General features: G+C 35.0%; 1 protein-coding gene across 3 annotated transcripts in view; it reads left to right on the forward strand.

Moving 5' to 3' along the window:
• STXBP5L (syntaxin binding protein 5L) overlaps positions 1–22,651 on the forward strand; it is a 386,525-nt gene that overhangs the window by 214,151 nt on the left and 149,723 nt on the right. For all 3 annotated transcript variants that reach the window (XM_060099916.1, XM_060099917.1, XM_060099918.1), the window contains exons 11-14: positions 464–536; positions 3,897–4,044; positions 4,964–5,031; positions 21,463–21,503. In XM_060099916.1, the coding sequence (XP_059955899.1) occupies positions 464–536; positions 3,897–4,044; positions 4,964–5,031; positions 21,463–21,503 (330 nt within the window). The remainder of the gene's footprint in view (positions 1–463; positions 537–3,896; positions 4,045–4,963; positions 5,032–21,462; positions 21,504–22,651) is intronic.

A 22,651-nucleotide genomic window follows, 5' to 3' on the forward strand; every position in this document is an offset into this window, starting at 1 on the left:
GTATATCTCCTGTAGGCATGAAATCAGATCTGAAATGGAAGGTTATGGAAGACTAAGATAAATGTGAGATGGAGGTGACAGACTCACTCTCTTCAAATAATCTACTACTATCATGATTATTAGATGTATTTAACTCTATGCTATGCAACTTCTCATTTTTTCCTTGTTCCCTATAATGGTCTTAAACATTGTTTGAGAAACACATCATACATATATATATATCGAGTCCCACGTTTTTCTTTTTCTCTTTTTTTTAAAACACCTTTATTGGAGTATAATTGCTTTACAGTGGACAACATATATTTTTAAAAAGCGCTCTTTGTTACTTCGTATTTTGGCTCATATTTTGGTCTTCTCAAATCATTTAAATAACATTTATACAGGAGATAAAGGAAATACAAGTTTGGTGATTTTGTAAAATGTTAAATATGAAAACTTTTCCATTTTTTTTTTCTACTTGTAGAATTTCAAGAACCCTATGCCGTTGCTGTACTTCTGGAGAAAGATCTCATTGTAGTTGATCTGACACAAAGCAAGTAAGTTGTCCGTGTACGATTAACACTATTTTAAACTCTATTTATTGCAATTAAAATATAGGAGGACATTATAGATAATTGACATTAGAATTCTTTAGATGGTAAATATTCTTTATGTGGAATATTGTTTTGCTAGAATTACAAAAATGTAATTTGGTTCAGTAATGAAAAGTAAACCAGGAGAGTTTAGGGGACACTGAGAATATTGTAAGATATTTTAAAGGCAACACCTAATGTTTAAAAAGATGCCTTTGGGGACTCCAAACACATAAAATGGATCACATTTCTGCTATTTCCCTAAGCAAAAAACAATTGTTACAAAAATTACATAATGTACTGTTTGTCCATCTGCTCTATTGACTAAAGGAAAATGGCACATGATAAAAGTATTATTGAACTACTGTGGCAGACAATACAGAAAATCAGGATCTCGAGGCAAGAGATGATAGATGCCTTCTTTTACTTTCTTTTCTTTTTCATTATGTTGTGGGAAATAGAAACAAATATAAAATATTGCTGTTAGCGTGGTGCTCTCCACTACTTTACATGGACAGTAAAAGGAGACTTGAAACTGATGAACACTGTCTTCCTGCTACATATTTTCATTATCAATGATGATAGGCATGAAGCTCATTTTCCCTCATTCTTTGCTCTAGACTCACTGATCATTTTTTAGCCTGTTATATTTGAAGAGCTTTTGTACATTCTCTCTCCTCTGCATGGAATAATCTTCCATTCCTTTTTCTCCTTACTAACATCTATAAGAATCTCAACTCAGATATCGTTTTCTCATTTAAAGAAAATCTTTCATTATCTGCATAATTTGGTCAAATATGCTATTAAGGGCTGTCTTAGATCCATGTTCCTGTCCTTCATAGCTTTGACACAGATGAAATTTTCCATTTGTTATTGTTTTAAAGATTGTCTCCCTACTAGACTGTAGGCCTCATGAAGGATGGGCTTTGTCTCCACATGAAGTAGGTTCTTAATAAATTTTTGTTAGATGAAGTACAGTCTGAGTTTTACTCTCAGTGTAGTTTGTGAATGTAAGAGCCAAAGTTTTTCTTTGTGGTAATTTGCATCACATAGTATTTCAATATTTTGAAAGGGAATAGGGTTGGTCCATAATATCACCATAACTGAATTCTGCCTAGCTGCTCTATTTATCAACATAAAACCTGATTAAATATTGTGTATGAGTGTGGATTTATGCCTCTTTCTCTAAGTTCTAATATAGGTTTTATTAAAATACACTTTTCGAATCTCACTGGTAGTCACCTCTTCCTTCTGTGCCATATTTGTTGGTTCCTCATACCTTGTCTAATTGTCTAACATTCTCCAAGGCCCACTATAGTTTGTCTTTAATACTCACATTCTTTAGCATATATATTTATTCTTTTTAAAACTTTTTATTGTGGTAAAATACATATAACATAAAAGTTACTATTTGTATACATTAATTCTTATGCTTTTCATTACCTTATATAAGTATGTGGATTGACATTTTGTTTGCACGTTTTTATCTAATATTTTGCCATCTTCAGCACCATGTTTTAAAGTCTATGTGACAGGGGCTTCCCTGGTGGCGCAGTGGTTGAGAGTCAGCCTGCCGATGCACGGGACATGGGCTCGTGCCCCAGTCTGGGAAGATCCCACATGCCGCGGAGCGGCTGGGCCCATGCACATCTGGGGCCTGTGCTCTGCAACAGGAGAGGCCACAACAGTGAGAGGCCCGCATACCGCAAAAAAAAAAAAAAAAAAAAAAAATCTATGTGACATTCCTATTTTGTTGTCTATTACAAGAAGTTTAATGTGGAAAAACTGAACATGTTCTCTTTCCCTCCAAATAGTTACTTTTAGCCATGTTTAATGTTAACAATTAAATTGCAGCTTTGTGCTCTTTTTTCAAATTAATTTATTCCTTCCTTCCTTCTTTTCCAGTTAATCCTCTACATGAAAGCAAGCATTAGGGCTTAAAAAATCTTCCTTTTCTTGGTTTCTTGGATTTACATCTTTGTTTACATTTCTACAACAACCAGTTCACACTTTCACATGCAAATTTTTGTAATACATTTTTAGTTCTTTCTTTCTTAAATGTCATTTTTCTACTCTTTACCAATATAATTTATTTTCCCCAAACATTTTCATGATATTGTTCACCTTCTCAGGAGTCTGTCATTGTGAGCTCTTGCTATTGTCAAATCCCAAGTTGTAGATCTGATCTTTAAGGTGATCCACTTATTTTACTTCTAATTCTTCAATATCAGAAATATTGATAATTTCTGCTCTGAAACAGGGAACCTCTGATCCATTCAGTTTAAACTACTTGCCATTTATTAAACACAACTTTCTCCTTTCCATGTGATTTTGCATATACTACTATTCTTATCTGGGAAACCATTAAGATTGGAGGGAAGAGAACCCCTGTCAACACACACATAGACACACACACACACACACACACACACCATACTCTTTCTGGTGTTTGAACTAAGTTTCTGATTAAGTTCCTATAATATGGGGAAAATTATTTTTAATAGTCCTCCCCACCCCCCAAAAGCACGCTGTATCAGAAGTAACATGATCACACAGACTGAGAACAGATGCAGCATAGAATCATACTCAATTCCATCTACTACAGTACCTGGTACATCTGGTACATGAGAAGTGTACAATATATTGTGGTTCTAAGAATTCTTAATTTGGTTCTTACTGATACCCCTTTTTAAAATGATATATGGCTTGAGGATATGAAATTTACTACACCCATAGGTCTTCATTCCCACTGTTTTCTAGTTTACATAGGAAGCAATCTTAAACATGTGTAATCACACACATACCTACATTGCACACACAACTTTCAGTTACTCCCTATAAAAATACAAAACCAAAATACTTGCCTACGTATTACGTCCCTTGGAAAGCATGTAAAATTTTCTAAGATATTTTAATACTTGTATTCTATAAATATATAGATAAAATTGTATGTAGATAAAGTACTTAGTTGATATGTTTTAATAAACTGACTGATAAGTCAACTTGCTGCATATTTTCAATTTAACATAATTTAGTCTATCCATTTTAGAAAGCAATATCACTGTGCAATTTTGAAATTACTGGAAAGAAAATGAGTTTTTTCAAGTAAAATTCTACCAGTATTCATATTATATTTTATAGATATATATTTTTAAAAGAGAATTCTTACTCAGGTGATCATTGTTTTGTGATGCTTAAAAAACAATTATGTGAAATATATTCAATATAATCAATATTTAGAAGATTTTAGGGTTTGTTTTATAAAAGTTATTTCATTTTTATATCAGTACAAAATGACACTAATATATTATCTTTATCTATTAGCTTTCCAATCTTTGAAAATCCATATCCCATGGACATTCATGAATCACCAGTTACGTGCACAGCATACTTTGCTGACTGCCCACCAGATTTGATTCTAGTGCTCTACTCTATAGGAGTCAAGCATAAAAAACAAGGATACAGTAATAAGGTAAAAGCAACAATTAGAAATAAATTTTCTTGTATTCATATCCATATCATATGATCATACTTTTTTCTGTTATTTTCTGACTTTCCATAGAAGAAGACTTGAACTAAATTCTTTTCAAGTCATAAGCTGGCACCTATAAAAGACATAATTTCTGAAATTCAAATTTCCTAAATGCTACATAGCTTTAAGTCTACGAGAATATAAATTTCTTATATAAAAAGTATACAATTATATACTAAGATATACTTACCTATCATATATATTTATATACTAAGTATATGTTTAAACTAACATATGCTTGAATCATAAGATGTTACTTTTGATTATTTTAGGGGAAGGATTACGTTTTAAGAAATTCAAGAGTCAACTCTTTCTAGTTATTTCTTATCAGTCAATGGTTAATAAGACATAATTGTCAAAGACTTGCATTAAATAACTTTGTAGAATTCCATTTTGTTATATTTAACTACAGAATTCAAATACTTACAATTATAATAGACCCCCCCATTATGATTTCTGTTATTTGAACAGGACTGTTGAGATGGACAACTCTAGGGGGCACAATTTACATAGTATTTTGTGTTAAATGGCACCACCACAGTTTGGAGGTACATAGACTTCATGGAAAATGTAGCAACACCATATTTGTATGATTAAAGATACTTTTTTGCATTTTTAATATGAATGGTAATATTTGTTAAAATCTATATTTTTAAAGGATATGAAATTTTGCATTTGGAATTGTTTGTTCAATGAAAGAGTTAAAAAATAGGTACACATTTCATTCTTCATTACTTAACAGCTATTTATTTTTAGGTGAAACTTTTACTGTTATTTTAAAATATTTTTATTTTAAGTTTCTAAGTTATTTAAATTTAAAAAATAAAACTTATAAATTCTTCCCACGTAATCTGTTTAGGAGTGGCCAATCAGTGGAGGAGCTTGGAACCTTGGCACACAGACATATCCAGAAATTATTATTACTGGGTAAGTGGGATGTGATTTATTAGTTTATCAATTTATCATCAAAAAGATTTCATTGAATTTTCACACTTTCCCATAACTGTGCTCTAGGAATGCTAACAGTTTAAATTAAAATATAAGACACAGCTTCTATCCAAAGATTATAACCTTTATAGAAGATAAAATCAAATCATTGAAAACATAGACATATAACAAAAATAAATAAGTGAAGATTATAAGACCAGAAGAAAGTCAAAGATAGAAAAATCATGAGAGATTAGTCAAGGAAGAATTTCTGTAGAAATCATAGATTATTAGCCTTAGACAGGCCCTTACCAATATCTCTTGATTCCATCTAAATCCAGGAATCAGTGCTCTGTATCTCCATCAAGTGGCTATTTAAAGTATACTTCAAAACTTATAGCACCAGAAATGTTGTTACTTCCTATAGCAACCCACTTCATGCTCTAATATTAGGAATGAAAATGGAAACATAACAACAGATAAAGATAAGACTTAAAAGATGATAAGGAGTTCTGCTTATGGGGTATGGAATATATGTACTTTTCCCTATTCTTCCCACTAAGTACAATTAAAACCCCTGGATATTATTATAATATGACTGGAAAAGATGGAGAGAAGTCAGACTGGATAGGTCCCCGAAGACTCAAGGAATGACATGGAAGTGAGTTTCCTGGCTTTTCTTTTTGCCTCATATATCCCAGAATTGGAGCTGAAGAAGCTGGCAACCTGGAGCTTCAGGCACAAACCTAAAAAGCCCAACAAAAGCTAGCTCTCTCTAGCCAAAAGGTGAGGAAAGGGGCAGCCTATAAAGACAGTAAACTTTTAGAAAATAATCTTTCTATTATAGCTAACCAACACAGAAAAAAACTATGGCCCCACCCCTACCCACTTCATCAAAGGTTGAGTGGAGAGCATGGACTTTCACCCTCATCAGGCTATAATAAGGTGCCTCAACTTGCCCATGAAGGAGGTGTCAGTTTCTGACACTGAGCTAAGGCTGAGTAGGGTGCTGGGAATTTTAACCCTACTGAATGGTAGTGAAACTCATTACCTGTGGTGACAGAGATCATGTGGGGAGAGAATTCCCAGCACTGCCCAGCAGTAATGAGGAGCCATATACCCTCCCCTTTTTTGTCAATGGAAGTCCAGTGAGGAAGGAGGAAAGAACAGAGCTTAAAAAGTTCATAAGGAAATAATGGTTGAAAACTTCCCAAATTTGGCAAAAGACATGAACCTAGAGATTGCAGAAGGTGAGCGAACCACAAGAAATTCACAATAAGACACATCATAGTCAAACTTTTGAATACTAAACACCAAGGAAAAAAATATGAAAACAGCAAAAGAGAAATCACACCTCACCAACAGGGCAAAACCAATTTGAATGATGGCATATTTCCATTAGAAACCATGGAGGCCAGAGGAAACCTGTATCTTTTTCAAGTGCTGAAAGAACTGGCAACCTAGAATAATATACCCAGCAAAAATATCTTCCAGGAATTAATTAGAAATTAATACATTCTAAGAAGAGGGAGACTTAAGACTATGTCAACCTCAGACCTACTCTGAAAGAATGGCTAAAGGAAATTCTCTAAACAGAAAGAAAATGATAAAAGAAGGAACCTTGGAATATGAGGAAGGAAGGAAGAACACAGTAAGCAAAAATATGGGTTAATACAATAGGCTTTCTTTCTCTTGAGTTGTTAAAATTATATTTGGTGGTTGAAGAAAACATTATGGTTACATTGTTTGATGTGGTTCTACATATGTATAGAGGAAATATTTAAGGTAATTATAAGTGGGTGAGGGTAAACAGGTATAAAGAAAGGTAAGGTTTTTATACTTCCCTTAAAATGGTAGTATGATAACACCAGTAGACTGTGACAAGTTAAATGAATATTACAATGCCGTACCTAAAGCAATGCTGTAAAAAGATCTGGGCTAAGAGATACACTGAAAAACATTATTGACACATAAAAATGGATGTATTAAAGTAATTCAGTTAACCTATAGGGAAGCAGGGGGAAAAAACAGTGACAACAAAAGAGGGAAAAACAGAAAAGAAATTAAAAAAAGATGGACTTAATTAATCATGGAAGTGTTAAGGCATAAATGTAAGTGGTCTAAATACAGCAATTCAAATGCATTGATTAGCAGAGTGGATTAAAAAACATAAACCAACGCTATGCCATTAACAATACACTCACTTCAAATACCACAGTATAATCAGGTTTAGAGAAAAAGGACAGAAAACTACTTTATAAAAGAATCAATGGAGGGCTTCCCTGGTGGCGCAGTGGTTGAGAGTCCGCCTGCCGATGCAGGGGACACGGGTTCATGCCCCGGTCTGGGAGGATCCCACATGTCACAGAGCAGCTGGGCCCGTGAGCCATGGCCACTGAGCCTGCGCGTCCAGAGCCTGTGCTCCGCAATGGGAGAGGCCACGACAGTGAGAGGCCAGCGTACCGCAAAAAAAAAAAAAAAAAAAAAAAAAAAAAAAGAATCAATGGATCAATGGAGAGTGACATCAGCAAGTTGTCAAAATAAGTAGCCCCAGACCTCGTTCTCCCACAGACACACTGATACAACAATATATGGTCCAAAAACCTTTATGAAAACTCTAGAAACCAAATAGGAAATCATAGTACCCCAGGGGAGCTCAAAGCCAAGAGTAGCCACACTGAAACTGGTAAAAACAGCCATTTTATTTAAACTATATCAGCTTCTTCCCCAAATTGGCACAACTCATGTTCAGGAGGAATCTTCCCTCATGAGAGGGAAGTAGTGGAGTAGACTGTACATCCAGTGTTCCACTTTTCAGGGGACTTCCAAAGAGTTTTTATCTCCCCTGAGTCAGAGTACTGATGGAACCTGGATGCCTGGGGGCTGCAGAGAACAAAAGAGAGCTCAGTGGCTTATTGAAGTGCCAAGAAACTTGCAGAACTAAGACAGATAATAGAAGGAGCAAGAGATGCAAGCTCCTGAAAAAGAAACCAGCAAACCTCTCTAATTGGGAAATTACACATACAGTCCCAGAGAAGATGCATCCCCATTGAAGGTTTGAGAGACCCCAAGGATCTTGAGCTTGGAGAAGGTCTTCTCCTGTATAAAGCCATCCATAACAGGTGGCTGTTTTCCAAATGCTAATTGACAGTAAAAAATAACAAGGTGCAGAAAGAAACAGGCAAACACAATCCAATCAAAGGAACAAGATAATTATCTAGAAACTGACCCTAAAGAATTTGATATCTGTGAATTACCTGACAAGCAATTGAAAATAACTGTCTCGGGCTTCCCTGGTGGTGCAGTGGTTGTGAGTCCACCTGCCGATGCAGGGGACACGGGTTCGTGCCCCGGTCCGGGAAGATCCCACATGCCACGGAGCGGCTGGGCCCGTGAGCCATGGCCGCTGAGCCTGCGCGTCCGGAGCCTGTGCTCCGCAACGGGAGAGGCCACAACAGTGAGAGGCCCGCATACCTCAAAAAAAAAAAAAAGAAAAGAAAATAGCTGTCTTAAAGAAGCTCAATGCATGACAAGAGAACACAGGTAGTCAACTAAATGAAATCAGGAAAATGATGCATGAATGAAATGAAAATATCAACAAAGAGATAGAAACTATTAAAAAGAACCAGAAAGAAACTCTTAAAGAGAAGAATACAATAACTGAATTGAAGATTTTACTAGAAGGGAATAACAGCAGATTTAATCAGAAGAAAGAACCAGCAAACTTGAAGATAGGTAATAAGAAATCACTGAGTCAGAGGAACAAAAGGAAAAAGAATGAAGAAAAGTGACAAATGCCTAAAGGACTTATGGGATACCATCAAACATACCAGTATAGCATTATGGAAGTCCCAGAAGACTAGAGAGAGAATGGGACAGAGAACTTATTTGAAGAAATCTTGGCTGAAAACTTCTCAAATCTGAGGAGGTAAATGGACTTCCGTTTTCATTGGATATGTATCAGAATATTCTAATGAGGGTGAACCCAAAGAGGCCCACACTGAGACACGTTATAATCGAATTGTCCAAGACAAAGAAACAATCTTAAAAGCAGCAACAGAAAAGCTACTCATTATCTGTATGAAAACTGTCATGAGATTATCATTGTATTTCTCAGCAGAAGTATTACAGGATAGAAGGGAGAAGGATGATATATTTAAAGTGCATAAAGAAAAAAGAAAAGCCAGCCATGGGACACTATATCTGGAAAACTGTACTTCAAAAATAAAGGAGAAATAAAGACCTTCCAAGATAAACAAAAACTGAAACCAGGGCTTCCCTGGTGGCGCAGTGGTTGAGAGTCTGCCTGCCGATGCAGGGGATGCGGGTTCGTGCCCCGGTCCAGGAAGATCCCACATGCTGTGGAGTGGCTGGGCCTGTGAGCCATGGCTGCTGAGCCTGCGTGTCCGGAGCCTGTGCTCCACAACGGGAGAGGCCACAACAGTGAGAGGCCCCTGTACCGCAAAAAAAAAAAAAAAAAAGAAAAGAAACCATTTATTACCACTATACCTGCCTCACAAGAATTGCTAAAGGGAGTCCTTTGAGTTGAAATGAATGAACACTAGACAACAAAATGAAAGCATATGAAAATATAAAGCTCTCTGGTAAAAGTAAATACACAGACAAAAACAGAATCCTGTAACACTGTAGTGGTGGTGCATGAATCACTTTAAATTCAGGTGTAGAATTTAAAAGATAAAAGCATTTTAAAGAACTATAACTATAAAACTATGTTAATGGATACAAAATATAAAGAGATGTATTGATAATTTACAGCATCATTAACATAAAGTGAGGGGAGAGAGAAAGGAGTAGGGTTTTTCAGTTATAATGTGCTGTATTACTTAACATAGATCACATCTTCCTTTGTTAATTCTCAAATATGCATTCATGGCATCATTTTCAAAGGGTTCTGTCCATTCCCAACACAAAATGTTAATCCACCCTCCACTGAAACCTTTGGTTTATTTTCAAACAGATCTGTGATGTAAACAACTTCATGCTCTGGATCTTTTGGGGTATGGAGTCTCAGCTCACCTGAGGACAGGTGGTCATACCTTGCCCCCGGGGATTCCTGTGGGTCAAGTGGGCCCTGAGAGGAGCGGGGCTAAAGGCCCTGAGGACTAAAGGTATTTTGGGGTAGATTTCTAAGGGCGACCCCTCACACAACCCTAAATCCACCATGTGATTTCCACTAATCCAGCAGCATCTACCCTAGGCAACAACAAGGCCACACCTATGCCAGGAGGAGCTCAGCCACTAGGAAACAGGCCCAGGGAAACTGCACTTCTGGAAGTTCTTACCTGAAGTCTTCAAACTACTCAGTGGTCTCAGATGTGCTATGCCTGATATCTCTAGCTCAGTGCTACTGAATACGGGCCTGAAGGAGTAATATCTGCACCAATAAGAAAACTTGTTAAAGGTGCCATTTCATGAGCCCCACAGGAGAATCATAACTTAGAGTGGGGTCCTGATTCCCTCCAAATTTGTATGCACTTTAAAGAATCAGAAGAAATGTTTGCTATGTGGTTCCCATGCAGTTTCCCATTAGTATTACATGATGGGTATTTAGAAATTACATCACCTGTGCCCTCCCCACAGAGTGTGTCTATTGATCTGGGTGGGAGCATCCATGTTGTTTTAACTCCAGGTGATTCTAAGTTTAGACCAGGTTTAAGCCCAAGGCTGCTGGGTACCTCGGTGAGAGTTGCTTCCAGTCTTTAGTCCCTTTGCCTTTGGGAAGACATCGGTGTCTGCTCTACATGGTATTGGAATGGGCAGGGCAGTGTAGCCCACTTAAGGAGTAGGGTTTTTGTATGCAATTGAAGTTAAGTTGTCACTTTAAAATAGATCAGTATAACTATAAGATGTCTTATGTAATACACAAGGTAACTGCAAAGAAAATACCTATAGAATATGAACAAAAGAAAGTGAGAAACAAAGCATGTCAGTATAAAAAATCAATGAAACTAAAGGAGGGCAGCAAGATAGGAAACAAGGGGCAAAATAAATACAATATAAGCATAAAACAACTTTTAAATGGCAGTGGTAAGTCCTATACTATCATTTCTTTAAAGATAAATGAATTAAACTCCCAAATCAAAAGACACAGAGTGGAAGAATGGAAAAAGAAACAAGATCCAACTATATGCTGTCTACAGGAGACTCACTTTAGATATAAGGGTGTACATAGCCTGAAATGAAAGGATGGGTAAAGATATTGCATGCAAATGCTAACAAAAAAAAGACATCAGGGGTGAGCATATTTTTATCAGACAAAATAGACTTTAAGCCAAAAACTGTCATGAAGACAAAGAAGGATAATATACGATGATAAAATAGTCAATTCACCAGAAAGAAATAAAAATTATAAATGTATATTCACCTAACAATATAACGCCCAAATATATGAAGCAAACACTGACAGAATTGAAGGGAGAAATAGGAAATAGTGCAAAAATAGTAGGAGTTTTCAATACCCCACTTTCAACAATGAATAGAGCACCCAGACAGAAGTTCAATAAGGAACAGAAGACTTGAAAAACAGTATAGAACAATTGGACCTCATAGCCATGTATAGCACACTCTACCCAACAACAGCAGAATATACATTCTCCTCAAGTACACATGAAACATTCTCCAGGATAGATCACATGTTAGGCCATAAAACAAGTCTTAAAATGTTTAAGAAGATTGAAATCATAACAAGTATTTTTTTACAACGACAATGAAATGAAATTAGAAATGAATAGCAAAAGGAAGACTGGAAAATCCGCAAAATATGTGGAAATTAGGCAATACCCTCTTGAACAACCAATGGGTTAAGAAATCACAAGGAAGTTGGAAAATGTCTTGAGAAAAATGATAAAGACAACATATCAAACTTATGGGATGCAACAAAAGCACAACTAAGAGGTTTACAAGTAAACCTCTTAAGAAGTTTATAGTAGTAAATGCCAACATTAAAAAAAGATCTAAAATCAACAATTTAACTGTACCCCTCAAGGGATTAGAAAAAACTAAACCCAAAGTTAGCAGAAGGAAGGAAATAAAGATAGAACAGAAATAAAAACAAAATAAAGGGTAGAAAAACAACAGAAAATATTAAAAACTGAGATTTTTAAAGATCAACAAAATTGACAAACTCTTAGCTAGACTAAGAAAAAAAAAGACAACAAATATCAGAAATGAAAAAGGAGACGTTACAGCTGATGCCACAGAAATAAAAAAGTTTCATAAGAGACTACTATGAACAATTATATGCCAACAAAATGGATAACTTAGAAGAAATGGATAAATTTCTGGAAACATACAACCGACCAAGATTGAATAACGAAGAAATTAAAAAATCTGACAGACCTATAATCAGTAAGAACATTGAATCAGTAATAAAAAAAAGTCTCCCAACAAAGAAAAGCCCAGAAGTAGAGGGCTTAACTGGAGAATTCTACCTAACATTTAAAGAATTAACAGTAGTTCTTTTTAAACTCCTCAAAAAATTGAAGAGGGAACACTTCCAAACTCATTGTATGAGACCAGCATTACATGATGTCAAAATCAGACAAAGATACTACCAGAAAAGAAAACTACAGAGCAATATCCCCAGTGACTATATTGCAAAAATCCTCAACAAAATACGAGCAAAACAAATTCAACTACACATTAAAATGATTATACATCATAACCAAGTGGGATATATCCTCAGGATGCAAGGATGGTTCAACATGAAAATCAATCAGTGTGATATACCACACCAACAAAATGAAGGACAAAAACCACATGAACATCTCAGATGAAGCAGAAAAAGCATTTGACAAAATTCAACACTCTTTAATGATAAAAGACATTCAACAATCTAGTAATAGAAGGAAATTACCACAACATAAAGGTCATGTGTGAAAAGCACATAGCTAACATCATACTCAATGGTGAATAACTAAAAGTTTTCCCTCTAAGATCAGAAACAAAGGAAGGATACCCACTCACACAACTTGATTCAACATAAAGCTAGAGTCCTTACACTTTCTGATTTCAAAACATGATACAAAGCTAATCAAAAATATTACAAAGTAATCAAAACAGTATGGTACTCACATAAAGACAGAGATATTGACCACTGAAACAGAATAAAGAACTTATAAATAAACCATCACCTATATGGTCAAATCTTTAATAAAGATGCCAAGGCTATACAAAGGGGAAAGGATAGCCTCTGCAACAAATGATGTTGGTAAAGCATTATTTGTACATGTGAAAGAATGAAATTGGACCTTTACTATATACCATACACAAAATCAACTGAAAACAAAACCCCCTAAATCTAAGACCTGAAACTAAAGAACACCCAAAAGAAAATGGGAAATATTTCATGACACTGGATTTGGCAATTATTTCTTAGTTGTGACGCCAAAAATACAGGCAACAAAAGCAAAAATAGACAATTGGGACTACCTCAACTTAAAAACCTCTGTGAAACAAAGGGAACAATCAACAGAGTGAAAAGACATCCTACAGAGTCAGGTTATTTTCAAACCATATATCTGATAAGGGGTTAATATCCAAACTATGTAAAGAACTCCTGTAACTCAACAACAAAAACATACAATTCAATTAAAATGGGCAAAGGACTTGAATTAGGTATTTCTCCAAAGATACACAATTGACTTATAAGTGTATGAAAAGATGTTCAGCATCACTACTCATCAGGGAAATGCAAGTCAAATCCACAACGAGATATCACTTTACAACTGTTAAGATAGCACTGTGCAGCACCAACAGGAAAATAAGTGTTGGTGAAGATGTGGAGAAATTGAAACCTTTGTTCACTGTTGGTTGAAATGTAAACTGAGGTAGCTGCTATGGAAAACGATATGGAGTTTCCTCAAAAAATTAAAATTAGAATTACCATATTATCCAGCAATCCCACTTCTAAGCACGTATTCAAAAGAATTGAAAACAGGGTGTCAAAGGTGTTCCATGTTAATTGCACATCCATGTTTATTGCAGCATTTATTCACAGTATCCAAGAAGTGGAAGCAACATAAATGTCCATCAAAAAATGAATGGGTTTCTTTTTTTTTTTTTTCTTGCGGTACACGGGCCCCTCACCACTGTGGCATCTCCTGTTGCGGAGCACAGGCTCTGGACGTGCAGGCTCAGCGGCCATGGCTCACGGGCCCAGCCGCTCCACGGCATGTGGGATCTTCCTGGACTAGGGCACGAACCCGTGTCCCCTGCATCAGCAGGTGGACTCCCAACCACTGCACCACCAGGGAAGCCCCAGTGAATGGGTTTCTTAAATGCGTTGTATACAGTGGAATACTATTTAGTTTAGCCTTAGAAAAGAAGGAAATCTTTCTATTACATGGATGAACCAGAAGGAAATTATGCTAAGTGAAATAAGCCAGTCTCAAAAAGACAAATACTGCATGATTCCACTTATATCAGGTACTTAGAATAAACAAATTCATAAAGACAGAAGACAGAAAGGATGGTAGTTGCTCAGGAGAGAGGGGAAAAGGGAGTTGTTGTTCAATGGATGTGGAGTTCAATTTTTCTAGATGAAAAAATTCTAGAGATTTGCTGCACAACAATGTGCATATCGTTAATACTATTGTATTATACACTTAAAAATGGTTAACATAGAAAATTTTATGTGTTTTTTACCACAATAAAAAAATCATTATATAACAAATTATTATAACTGAAAATAAGAACTAAATAAGTTGGCTTAACAGCATGTAGTGACAGCTGAAAAAAGGATTAGTAAACTGGGAGATAGTGAGTAGAAAATATCCAGATGGAATCACAGAGAAAAAAGGAAAGCATAAGAGATATACGATACTTGGTGAAGAAGTTTGAACATATATGTAACTGGAGACACAAACAGAAAGGAGAGAGAGAATAAAGCAGAATAAATTATTGAATGATAATGGCTCAGATTTTTTCCATTGAGAACACAAATTCAAAATGTGCTAAAAACTGAAAGCAGAGTAAATAAAAGGAAAACCATCTACACAGATTGTAGTAAAACTGATGAAAACAAAGGGTAATGAAAAAATTCTCAAAAGCAGCCAGAGGTGGACACTTTACAATAAAACAAACAGTAATAAGATTGAGAGTTGATATTTTAACAGAAATGATGAAAAGAGAAGGTATTGGTATAAAATCTCTATACTACTGGGAAAAATGCTAATATAGAATTTCATACTTAGCAAAAATATTCTTCAACTATGAAGGCAAATTTTTTTTCAAACAAATGTTGAGAGAATTAAAGTGAGTGCTTTAAATAGAAGGAAAACAATACCAGATAGAAAAATAGAAATGCAGAAATTAAATAATAACAACAGAAAAAGGTAAATGCAAGAATAAACCTAAATAAATAGCAATAATATTATGTTTTGGTATAAGTATTAAAATGTCAATAATTTTTAATAATGTGATGTAGAATGAAAATATATCATAATGCTAGCACAAAAGGTGGGAGAAAGGAAAGTAGAGATAAAATATTTAACATTCTTGCTTTGTCTGGGTAGGTGTAAAATTAACAATTTAAGGATCAACAATTTAAGGGTCAGTTTTGTAATATCTGTGTTAGCCACTAAAATAATAGTGCAAGAATATAATACTCAAGGGCTTCCCTGGTGGCGCAGTGGTTGAGAGTCTGCCTGCCGATGCAGGAGACGCGGGTTCGTGCCCCGGTCCGGGAGGATCCCACATGCCGCTCAGCGGCTAGACCCGTGAGCCATGGCCGCTGGGCCTGCACGTCCGAAGCCTGTGCTCCGCAGCGGGAGAGGCCACGACAGTGGGAGGCCTGTATACCACAAAAAAAAAAAAAAAAGAATATAATACTCAAAAACTAATAAAATAGAGTAATATTTTAAAATGTGATTTTTCCTTAAAAGGACAGAAAAGAGAGAGAAAGAATACAGAATTGGTTAGACAAATAGAATATAATTGTGAGGTTGGCAGATTTAAATTCCAGTGTATCAGTAATTACGCTAAATATAATTTGACTGAATTCTGCAATCATAAGCAAAGACTGTCAGTCTAAATTAAAAAGAAATTCTAAGTCACTTATGAGACACATTAAATATATGTATACAAAAAATTTGAAAGTAAATACATGAAAAATTGTAACATGAACGATTTAAAATTTTGGTACACCTCTACTTATATCAGTGAAGTAGTTTTCTATTGCTGCATAACAAATCACCACAAACTTAGCAGCTGAAAACTCATTTATTAACTCACATCTCTATAGGTCAGACATCTGGCACTGTATGATTGAGATATTTGCTCAGGGTACCATAAGACTGAAATCAAGGGGTCAACAAGGCTGAGTTGTCATCTGGAGGTTCTGAGGGAAAATCTGCTTCCAATCTGCTTCCAATCTGCCTCTCATTGTTTTTATTAGAAAAATTTAGTTCCTTGTGGTTGTGGGACTGAGCTCCCAATTTCCTTGCTAGGTGTCATGGGGGGAGAGCATGTTAGCTACCTAAGGCTGCCTGCATTTCTTGCCACGTGGCCCCTTCTTACTTCAAGCCAGTAACAATGCATCTAGTATTTCTCATGCTTCAAATTTCAAAATTCTTTCATCTTTGACCTCTAGATCTATATTTATAGGTTTCATGTGATAGGTTCACCCAAAGAGTATCCTTTTCTTTTTTTTTTTTTTTTTTTTTTCGGTATGCGGGCCTCTCACTGTTGTGGCCTCCCCCGTTGCGGAGCACAGGCTCCGGACGCGCAGGCTCAGCGGCCATGGCTCAAGGGCCCAGCCGCTCCGCGGCATATGGGATCCTCCCAGACCGGGGCACGAACCCGTATCCCCTGCATTGGCAGGCGGACTCTCAACCACTTGCGCCACCAGGGAGGCCCCAGTATCCTTTTCTTAAAGTCAACATAACTGTCATGGGAGTGATATATTCTCTATTGTATCCACAGTCCCAGAGAATATACAGGATTATCCAGAAGGCACGAATCCTGGGGAATATTTTAGAATTCTGCCTACCACAGTAAACGTTAAAGCAAGAAGTATTATCAAATGTAAAAGGGACTATTTTAAAATAATAAAAGGATGAATCCATAAGAATTTTGAGTTCAGGGCCCCAAAATATACAAAGAGATAGACAATTCTGCAATAAGTGGAAGAAAATATAACAAACCTCTCTCTGCAACTGATTTTAAAATTAAAGGAAAAATCCATAACAATAAAGAAAGTTTTGAACAGCATGATTAACAAGTCTGACTTAACTGACATATTTAAAACATTACACTCTACAATTCAAGAATGTACATTCTTTTCAAGTGCACATGAGACACAGACCAAAATTGACCATATGCAGGACCATAATAAAAGTGCCAATAAATGTCACAGGATTGTAATCATATATAACATGTTCTCTGACCACAGGGGAATTAAACTAGGAACAAATGACAAAAATATATAAAGAACATTCACAAGTTTTCAAAATTAAGCAATCTATTCCCAACTAGCTTACTGGTTAATAAACAAATCACAATAGAAAATTTTAATATATCACAAACAGAAAGATAGTGAAACTAAAATATATCATAACATGTGGATACATCTAAATCTATGTTTAGAGGTAAGCTTATACCCATGTTATATGTTTATATAAGTTAATATAAGCTTATACCCATGCATGTTAATAAGACTAACATTTAATGATCTAATTATCTATCTTAAGAAGTTAAAAAGGATAAAAAAATTATTCCCCCAAAACTAAAAAGGAAAATAATACTGTTAAGAACAAAAATTAATGAAATAGAAAATGTACAATAGCAAAGATTTACACAGCCAAAGTTGGTTTATGGAAATAAATAATAAAGTTGCTAAAGGTGTGTGCAAGATTGTCAAGAAACACAGAAGAAACAAAATGGAACAATCATAAATGTATGGAAATCAAGCAACACACTCTTAAACAACCAACAGACCAAATGAGAAATCACAAGGGAAATTAGAAAATATTTTGAGATAAATAAAAAGAAAAATAACAGCATGGAGATGTAGCAAAAACAGTACTCATAGGGGAATTTATAGCTGTAATCACCTACATTAAAGGAAGAAGAAAGTTCAATAACCTATCTTTACACCTTAAGGAACTAGAAGAAAAACTGATGCCAGCAGATATAAGAAATAATAAAAATTCGAGCAGAGATAAACAAAACAGAGAATAGAAAAGCAATAAAGGAATTCAATGAAACCAAAAGTTTGTTCTTTGAAAGGTTCAACAGAATTGACAAAACTTTAGTTAGAGTGACTCAAGAAAAAAAAAAGGGGGGGATAATTATTAAATTCACAATGAAAAACGAGTATAATACTATCAATCTTACAGAAATAAAAAGGATTATAAGAGAATACTGTGAACAGTTCTTTGCCAACAAATTACTTAAATGAATGAATAAATTCTGAGAAATGCACAAACTATCAAAAATGACTCAAGAAGAAATAGATAATCTGAACAGCTTTATAACAAGTAAAGAGATTAAATCAGTAATTGAAACCTTCCATCAAAGGAAAGACCAGGACCAGATGGCTTTGTGATGAATTCTACCAGTCATTTAAATAGATAACACCAAATGCTTTTCAAACTTTTCCAAACAATAGAAGGGAAAACGTCCTAACTCATTATCTGAGGCATCATTCTAATACCAAACTAGACAAAGACACTGAATGAAAAGAGAACTGCAACAATATTCCTTATAAATATAGATTCAAGTATACTAAACAAAATATTAGCAAACTGAATCTTACAGCATATTATAAACCGTGATCAAGTGGGATTTATCCTAGGAATACAACAAGAGTGTTTCAACATACAAAAATCAATGTAATACCCACACTAATAGAATAAAGGGGAAAAAACACATAGTCATCTCATGCATAAAAAAGCATTTGACAAAATTAAACGCCACTTTCACAATTTAAAACTGCAACAACAGCAACATGCAGAAAACTAGGAGCAGAATGGAACTTCCTCAACCTGGTAAAGGGCATTTTTGCACAACCCACAGGTAACGTCATATTCAATGGTGAAAGACTAAAAGCTTTCCCTTTGAGATCAGGAACAAGACAAAGATTTCTGCTTTTGCTACTTCTATTTCATATTGAACCAGAAATTCTAGCCAGAGGAGTTGGGCAAGAAAAATAAAAGGGCATTTGCAAGAAAAATAAAAGGGCATTTGCAAAAATGCCCTTTACCAGGTTAAGGAAGTTCTATTCTACTCCTAGTTTTCTGAGTGTTGCTGTTGTTGCAGTTTTAAATAAAAGACATCACAATGGAAAGGAAGAAGTAAAATTATATCTATTTGCAGATGACATAATCTTATATATATGTTAACGTGTTTCTTTCTATATACTAACAATGAACAATCTGCAAAGAAAATTAAGAAAGCAATTTTATTTACAATAACATCAAAAAATAAAATACTTATAAATAAATTTAACCAAGGAGATGAAAGGCTTGTGCACTAGAAACTATAAAACTTTGCTGAAAAAATTAAATAATACACAAATAAATGGAATCATTCCATGTTTATGAATTAGAAGGCAATATTATTAAGATGGCAATATCTCAAAGTGATATACAGATTCACTACAATTCATATCAAAATCCCAATGATCTTTTTGCAGAAATGAAAAAAGTTTATCCTAAAATTCTTATGAAATGGCACGTGACCCAAAATAGTCAAAATCATCTTGAAATAGACCAAAATTGAAGGACTTACACTTCTCAATTGTAAAATTTCCTACACACCTACAGTAATCAAAACAGTGTGGTACTGACATAAGATAAGATTTATAATTTAATGGAATGGAATTGGGAGTCCAGAAATAAAACCATACATCTATGACTAATTGGTTTTTTACAATGGTGCCAAGCCTATTTAATGGGGCAAACAATAATCTCATCAACAAATGGTGTTGGGAGAATTGAATATCCACATGCTAAAGAATAAAGTTGCACCCTTACCTCATGGCATATACAAAAATTAACTCAAATATGGTCAAAGATGTAAATTTACAGCTAAGACTATAAAACTCAAGAAAACAGGGATAATATTTCCTGAATATGATTGTGGCTGTGGCTCTTAGATATTACACCAAAACATAGAAATGATAGGAAATGGATGCTGGATTACTAGCATGGCAGCTCAGGCAGCAGGAGAATTTTCAGGGAAAAAAAAAGGAAGCAGAAAAGTGCTCCTAAACACAAAGGGGGCTCCACTATGGAACCCATGACCAAGTCAATAAAAAGCAACTCCTGTCTCCCTTCTCCAGTCTCTCTGGCTTTCTTTTCTATTATCTACCTGCTTCATCCCAGCCAGAAGAGAGCCTGTAAGCTACGCATCTGTCTTCAGAGCAAAAGAGCTTGGACACCAGGAAGAATAGGCAATAAGAGCACTTCCTTGGGAGGGTGGCTAAGTGCCCTCACTCCTGGCTCCATTCCAGTTCAGCAGAATCTTACTGTGAGATATTTACCCACTCCTTTCAGGCCATAGAACTGGCCCAACTATGAGCAGTAGCTGGTCTGCCAACATGAGAAAGGGGCAGCAGTTTTCCTAGTTTTAGCTAGGCACTCAACCCTTTAACGGCCCATACACAGCTCAGGCTTCATGCAATTATGCATTTAATAAATGTACTGAAGAAAAGGGGGAAAAAGCATAAGCAACAAAGAAAAAAATAGATAAAATGGTCTTCACTATCAGGTGAAAAGGTAACAGTGAATGGAAGAAACTTAAAAATCATATATCTGATAAGGGTTTAGTATTCAGGATATATAAAGAACCCTTACAGCTCAAAAACAAAAAGACAAATATACCAATTTTTTTAAGTGGGCAAAGGATTTGTATAGACTTTTTCAAAAAAAGATATACAAATGGCTAATGAAAAGATGCTCAACATCATTAGTCATTGGGGAAATGACGATTATTTGTAGACGATTTCTTATAGAATTACCATTATACCTATTACCAAATAATGATACAACTCTAGATAAGTTTAAGGATTTGCTTTTTATATTTTGATGCTCAACTTTAATTTTGCTGTGATATTCATTTCAAAATTATTTTAATGTAATCTAACTCAGGTCTCTTTTTATTCAGTGCAAACAATTTTATATAAAATTATACTGTTCATTCTTCACAGATCAGTTTTCATTGTTATTACATATAAAATATTCTTACAATAAATCTAAGTAATTATTGTGTTTTTCCAAAATTTAGATTCTTGTGTGGTATTTAAAAAATAAACCATTGTTTTAAGCTTAGAAATGGTTTAGCATACATTAGTTTTCATTGAAATGGTATTTTTAAACCAAATTTTAATAGTAATTCAAGTTTTTATACATTTAGAACAATTATGATTTTTTATTTACCATACTTAATGCTAATTTATTTCTTATCTAGTCATGCAGATGGATCGATAAAGTTTTGGGATGCTTCTGCAAGTAAGTTTTAAGTTTCTCCTTATATTACAGGAAACACTTGGTTAATATTTACTCATAGCCATTCACCACTTTTTAGTTTGGACAGTTAATATTTTTGATACATATTTAGCATACATATACAGCTGTGTTAAAAAAATGCATTTCCTATATTATTGAATCAGTTTAAAGTATTAACTCTACTGTGCTTTTCTTCTGTGATATAAACAGACACAACTGAAATCACTCTTTATCAGTAACCTATTATATTTATGAGGTAATATACATTGGAAAAAGTACCAAACTTTGTCAGACTAACTCTTTTCAAGGAATTTCCTTCGCCTCCTCCTCACTCTTAGAAAGTGCTTTTATCCCACTAGTCTTCACTTTTCTTTGCCACTTGTGTACCAAGTCTGTGAGAATCAAAAGAAATAATTTGATAAATGTAAAACTTCTTTTGAAATCTTGAGAATTACATAATTTAAGGACTACAGGTACTCTGCTCAATGTTGAAGGGCATGCAAAGATTTAAGACTTGATTATACCCATACATACCCTTCAGAAAACTTACAGGGCAAACAATATGATAAGAACTCTAAATGTAGTACAACCCAAATTCTATTTTTTATTGGAAATGGGAGATTTATTTGAACGAGGTAGATCCAGGAAGGGTATTTTGATGGGGTGACATTTAATGTGAGTTTTGGGAGATAGTTAAGATTTTGATAGTCAGGACTAGGAGGAGAAGAAGAAGTGAGCAATGTCTCTAAGTTTCTGAGTAACCATCAAGATGGAGATAACTCTTTGGAAATAAGGATACAGAAGAGTTCTGGAAGTTTGGATTTTGTTGGAACACCAGGAAATTCAAGTAAAACTGTCTATCAGGTAGGCAGAACAGTCAAGAATGGTAACTAATGAAGAAGCAGCATAGAAGTGATCCCTGAAACTATAGAAGTGAACTGAGAAAGACTGATAAACAGAAAAGCAGAGGGAAGAAGGTTGAACATTAGTGATAATCTTCATCTGCAATCTAGAGTCCTTTAGCAGTGGAGCAAGGCATCAGCAAGAGAAAATGATTAAAAGATTTAAAGCCATGAAATCTGAGGGCCCTTTCTGACCTCACACAATAAAGATCAGTTGTTCAGGGGGAAATTCCAAAGGACAACAGATTT

This window comes from Mesoplodon densirostris, chromosome 5 (genome assembly GCF_025265405.1).
Source record: "Mesoplodon densirostris isolate mMesDen1 chromosome 5, mMesDen1 primary haplotype, whole genome shotgun sequence".
In the NCBI taxonomy this organism is placed as follows: Eukaryota; Metazoa; Chordata; class Mammalia; order Artiodactyla; family Ziphiidae; genus Mesoplodon; species Mesoplodon densirostris.